The following is a 6,470-nucleotide window of genomic DNA, read 5'->3' on the forward strand; positions in this document are numbered from 1 at the left end:
ATTTTATTGATGAATAATACATTTATTACACACTTTAATACACTTATAATATATTGTGTCAATTTCTTACAAAGCAAGTATAATATATTTTAAACACTTATAATACATTTATATCATATGCATAATTCATTTTTAATACATAGTGCAGATTTATTATAGTATTACTATGTATTGCTATAAATGATAATAAATAAAAAATATCGCTAAAATTAATAAATCTATCATATGCATAATTCATTTTTAATACATAGTGCAGATTTATTATAGTATTACTATGTATTGCTATAAATGATAATAAATAAAAAATATCGCTAAAATTAATAATCATTTATTAAAAAGTATTCACTCAAGTAATTTCCATTAAAAATAATAGTATTGATTGCATCGGCTGGACTGTCACACTTGGACCATCGTAAATACGATGGAATTGCTCCATTGAAGCATTTTTGTGAAAGGACTTACCAATACTAACTAAACAGGCCTAATAGCTAATATCACCAGTAATAATACAATTGCAGTTAATTGAACGAAAACTCATATGTAAGCAACTAATGTTCATAGGTTGGTTGCTCAAGCCAAATAATCAATTAGTAGTATGTCCGAGATTGCCATTTCCTGTTTCTGTAACTGCAATACGGATCATTAAGCTCAATCGGGCTTGTCAATTTAGGAGGGACCAACCAATAAGCTGACACAGGTCCACAGTACAAGGAGAGCGACGAGTATAACCACTATTCAGCATTTCTAGATTTACCAAGAATTTGGCAAGATGGAAATTAAAACATTGCTAAACCAAAAACAAGTATACCACAGATAACAAGTCTCAATGTCAATATCTCAAACAAGAAACTAAATGAGCCTATCATCTCCTCGAGTACATAATTTGGTTATGATTTCAAGTATCCTTGCCATGCCAAAACAGCTTAATATAGAATTTCTAATATATGACTTGGCAAAGAAAGTAGCACTCTGAAGTTTGAATGCCCCCCGTCTTCTCTTAAGCCACGAGAGTACTGGCAGTGGTAGATTCACTGCAAGGAAAAAACTGAAATTAGTAAAGCAAATCACAAATTATGAGACAAGACCCAGAAGGGGGGGGGGGGGGGGGCAGTGTTTACTAGGAAAGCACAGTATTGAATCACATAATTAGATATGTGCACACAAAAAGCTGCACCAACTCCAGTGAATATCCGACTCACAGGACAGGGAAAGAATGAACACTGTTTTTCTAATTTATTCTAAAAAGGGCACTTAAGTTAACCAGAACATGAAACAGCAACCTGACAAAAGCCTAATGTGGTTGATCCCCTCCCTAGTAAGGTCTTATGATATCATTGGGCAGTACGGACTCATTCAGATGGATCTAAAGCATCTGTAAGCCGTACAAACATGTCCAATCATCCTACAGACCAAAGACACATGTCTGTGAAACTGATATACGTATGAATATGAAACCAAACCTCAAAGATATGAGGCAACTACCTGCACTAGTGAGAGTTAGCAGGTACCTCGTGGAATTAGTCAAGGTGCACCCAAGCCGTCTCATACACCGTGTTATGAAAAAAATATAAGATATGAGGCAACTAGTTTGAAGGGTTGGCAAGAAAATGAAGATTGCCATAAAGTGGGCAGCATGTATATAATGTAGCAACTATAAACAATTCATATGAGGACAATCAGTCCCTTGAAACTAAATACTGCAAGTGTCACAATGGTTCCCTAGAACCACACAAATAGTCTTTAACAGGAAATAGAATATGTATTAATATATTGCAAAGAGAATAATCAATGCAGTGGCTGAATCACATTTTCCAACTGAAATGAATCTTTCCACCAAATTATGATTATGAGAGAATTATCAGCATGCTTAGATAGAGAAGTTAATTTGTAGAGAATTGACCATATTAACATATTTTATTTGCAAATGCAACATAAAGCTTCAATAAAACAAATCACAAGCAGTCCACTACTAAAGTAAAATAGGAAGACTGGACTTACTACTTCCAGACTGGTGGAAGCTTTTTTGTTTTCTTATAGTAGCGAGCAAGTCGGTGAATCCTGCTCTCAACAAGAATCAACCTAAACTTGGAATCCTTGTCTTTCCTGTTTCTCTCCAGATGCTTCCGGATTGCAACTGCTTTTTTGATAAGGTGGTAGAGATCCTCAGGAATCTCAGGAGCAAGTCCTAGCAAATTAAGAATCATTATGCTATCAGATATTTCATTGACAAGTAACATCTACTAAAAACACAAATTACTAAATAAGTACCATGAGCCTTCAAAATTCTGAGAATCTTGCTACCAGTTACACTCTTCACCTGAGCAATGCCATGGGAATCACGAAGAATAACACCAATTTGAGAGGGTGTTAAACCTTTTTTGGCAAACTTGCAGATGTTATCTTCGACCTGAAACACAAGAGAGTGTTGTTAGTTAAAAAACTAGAAACAAGTGCATGACTATATTCAATCAAGTTACACATAAATCTTAGGGCAATGTTATTTTAGCAGCAGACACCCAAGTTCTGTTCTGAAGTTTTCTAATCCATATTAAAACAGAGAAAGAGAAACAAAGCTCAACTGCTACTCGTAAACGGAAAAAGTTCCACTGATCCACAAAGGAAGAAGCTCAACATTTTTTTTACTTGCTCCATTTCTAGTTTATATGGCAACATTTCCTTTTTAGTCTATTCCAAAAAGAGTGGCAGCTTTCTGAATTTGGTAATCCATTACTTTTAGGGTTCCAAAACATCGCCCTAGCAGCTAGCTATCATCCCTTTAAAAACTGCCACAGACCCCATTAGATTTAAAAGTATATAATATGTGATTATTTTATTAGGCAGAAAAGTTAATGTTTAAAACATAAAGCTACAACGTTTCAGATCTCTTCCATATTTGAGTGAGATTCAGCTTTTAGCCTTTTTTGTTCTCTCACTTTGTTGCTGAGATTCCACTTTAATTCTTCCCCAGATTTGATTATTACAAGCAGCAAGAAAAATTCTTAAATCACTCAATCTTTACCAGAATCATCATTAAAGACGCATTGTTTTTTTTATAATAACCGTGGTATCCAAAAAGCCAACAGTCTATCGGAAACAATCTCTCCACCTATAAGGTAGGTGTAAGGTTTGCATACACTGTGATTGTACCCTCCCCAGGCCCTACTTTGTGTGACTACATTCTACAGGACACATGCTACCTCCTACCAACAAGTACCAGGTAACTCCAGGCACATTGAAGATATCAAGTAACATTATTCAACCAAATCACTAGAGTACTAACCATAAACACACACATGATTAAAAACCTATAGGTGCTGAATAAAACCAACCAATTTTGCATAAATTGGCAACTGCTTATAAAATGAATGGTAGTCTTAACCATCAGGATTACAGACAAAATACTGGATCCTCGTAATTCAAGAATGGAGACAGAGTTGAAAGAGGAGTTTTTTCTTCAATTAAAGGGCCTGGAACATTGATTATATTTTGATACAGGAAAAACCCAATAATCATGATTAAGAAACTGGGCAACTTAGGACTTTGGAATTGAAGTAGATATTCAAATAAAGGAATTAAAGTTGATAATAGTGGGAAAAAGTTATGAGGATATGGACACCTCGTGTCAATGTAGAGAGAGAAGATGAACCATGTCAAGTATCTTTTTGACTCTTTATTTCTCTTTACCATGTTTTCCGTTAAAAATCTAACCAAAGGGCTCTTAAAGGTATCAATAAGTGCATGACTTTATTTAATCAAGTTACACATAAATCTTTGGGGTAATGTTTTAAATGGTAGCAGAATACATCCCAGTTCTGTTCTGAAGTTTTCAAATCCAAGTTTAAACAGAGAAAGAGAAACATAGCCCAACTGATACTCAAGAAGGGAAAATGTTCCACTGATCCATAAAGGAAGACGCTCAACCTTTTCTTTACTCGCTCCATTCCATTTTATATGGCAACATTTCCTTTTTGGTCTATTCCAAAAAGAGTGGCAGCTTTCTGAATTCGGTAATCCATTACTTTTAGGGTTCCAACATCACCCTCACTATCATTCCTTTAAAAGCTGATACAGACCCATTAGAGTTAAAAGTAAACAGTATGTGATTATTTTATTAGGCAGAAAAGTTTATGTTTAAAACGTAAGGCTACAGAGTGTCAGATCTCTTCCATGTCTCTGTATGATTCGGCTTTTAACCTTTTTTTGTTCTCACTTTATTCTTGAGATTCCACTTAATTTTTACCCCATATTTGATTATTGCAAGAAGCAAGAAATATTTTTAAATCACTCTATCTTTTACCAAAACCAACATTAAAGACACGTTGATTTTTTTTAATAACTGTGGTGTCCAGGAAGCCAAGGGTCTACCAGAAACAACCCTTCTACCTCTGAGGTAGGGGTAAGGTTTGCGTACACTATACCCTCCCCAGACTCCAATTTGTGGGACTACACTAGGCATGTTTCTATAACTGTGGTGTATGGGCCAGCTTGCGCGCACCTCAACTAATTCTACATGATTAAAAACCTATAGGTGCTGAATACACCCAATCAATTTAGCAAAACTGGCAATTGCTTACAAAACGAATGTAGTCTTAATCATCAGGATTACACACAAAATACTGGAACCTCTTTCTTCAAGAACAGAGACAGAGTTGAAAGAGGAGTTTTTATTTAATTATAGGGCTTACAACATTGAATATATTTCACTGATACCGGAAAGACCCAATAATTATGATAATTAAAACGGGCAATTTAGGACTTTAGAATTGAAGTAGATATTAGAAAAAAGAAATTAAAGTTGATAAGAGTGGGATGAAGTTATGGTGATGTGGACACCTCGGGTGATGTGGACAGAGAAGATGGACCATGTGAAGTCTCTTTTTGACTCTGCATTTCTCTTTACCATGTTTTCCGTTAAAAATCTAACCAAAGGGCTCTTAAGGGTATAATTGGCACTTGGTATATATTTACGTGATTTGCCAAGTCTTATCCAATTTATTAAACTCCATGCCTACTCAAACTTTGCCACATAAAATGGAATGGAGGGAGTATAAAGAAAATCTCAACTAATCCTAGTGATGGGAAATATGTTTGGGTTTATTTATAAACTACAGGAAGCCATAATGCACCTGCATTTTATATGCCACATTCTTTAAACGTTAAATGGATCGTAGCCTTAAAATGAGTAAGGTAAAGGGAGAGTCTCTCATTGTCTCTGTCACATTACTACATGCTTACCTAGCATAGTTACGCCACATCCTATCCAAGGGGCCTCGTACACCTGTTTTTATCTTTTCAATCACAGAAAATAAACTTCAGTGACTAGAGAGTAAAAGATGGAAACTTTACCACCATATGGACGAAGCAAAGTGCTACTGTGAAAATACATATTGTAAAGGACAAGAATCTTAACTAATCGGGAGAAGTCTGCCTACACACCTATAGCACATTAACATCTTCCTCAAACACCAATGTTCCAACTTGTTAAATGAGGGACACAATACCGCAAACGGCTGAGGCACTTAAATTGGCATATTTTACAGTAAAAACACTAATCAAATACCATGAACCCAAGAGTTAAGTATTAAAAAGGAAATCTACGGTAGCATTGGCAAAGGGGTTTAGACATAATTACAATACAAGCTGGCCATTACTCCAATAAATATATGATAAGCATAAAATGGGTAGTTGAACACTTACATCTGGTGCAGATATTTTCAGCCAACTTGGTGGAGTCCTCTTGTATGGCAGTGCTGAAGCAGAAATACCCTTACTGTGCACCAAACAAAATTGCAAAAAAAAAAAAAAATAGAAGAAAAAAAAAGTATTAGTACATTGTCCCATTAACATATGGGTTTACAAAGACGAAGAAAGAATGAACTAACCCTCGACTGTGCATACGACCCATGCTGCCTGGCGGTGTGTTTGTGGGAAGGGGGAAGGGGGCTGCTGTCCGCTTGGTTCTGAAGAAGGAAACCTAGAATGGCTGAAGAGGAGATTAGGATTTTATATAAATTCTTTATTTGCAATGAAGTCCTTTCATATATTTCGAATTGAAGATTAAGCTATCTAAAAGAGCTCAATAGGTTGTAGTAGCAATGTTGAGATTAATAATGATGTGAGTAGTTATATTGGGATTAATTATATTGGATTATCTCTTATTTACTGTTTGATTTGGTGTATTAAGAATGTTTATGTCTTTAATCAAGTTTATCTATTTATTAGTAATAACTTTTGTATTGTTAATACCATGGTTTGATAAGGATTGATTATACTCCTATAATATTGAATAGTGCACAGGTTAAAATCTTTTGAAACAAAAACCAAATAATACCATAATTAATACATTTGGTACAATGGTGAGGTATCTCATGGGATTAGGTATTCCACTTTTTATATGGGATAACTATAACAACAATCCGGTGAAATTCCACAACGTGGATCTGGAAAGGGTAAAGTGTACGCAGACCTTA

The 6,470-nt window shown here is 35.1% G+C and overlaps 1 protein-coding gene across 1 annotated transcript; it reads right to left on the reverse strand.

The window, feature by feature from the left end:
- Nucleotides 1-721: 721 nt before the first annotated feature.
- LOC129877545 (40S ribosomal protein S13) lies at nt 722-5,991 on the reverse strand. Its single transcript, XM_055953062.1, has 5 exons — nt 5,883-5,991; nt 5,698-5,770; nt 2,269-2,407; nt 1,999-2,185; nt 722-1,031 (listed from the first exon to the last, which is right to left on the reverse strand). The coding sequence occupies exons 1-5, from the start codon at nt 5,903-5,905 to the stop codon at nt 998-1,000; spliced, it is 456 nt and encodes a 151-aa protein (XP_055809037.1). The 5' UTR covers nt 5,906-5,991; the 3' UTR covers nt 722-997.
- Nucleotides 5,992-6,470: the final 479 nt, after the last annotated feature.

Source organism: Solanum dulcamara, chromosome 12, assembly GCF_947179165.1.
Source record: "Solanum dulcamara chromosome 12, daSolDulc1.2, whole genome shotgun sequence".
NCBI lineage: Eukaryota > Viridiplantae > Streptophyta > Magnoliopsida > Solanales > Solanaceae > Solanum > Solanum dulcamara.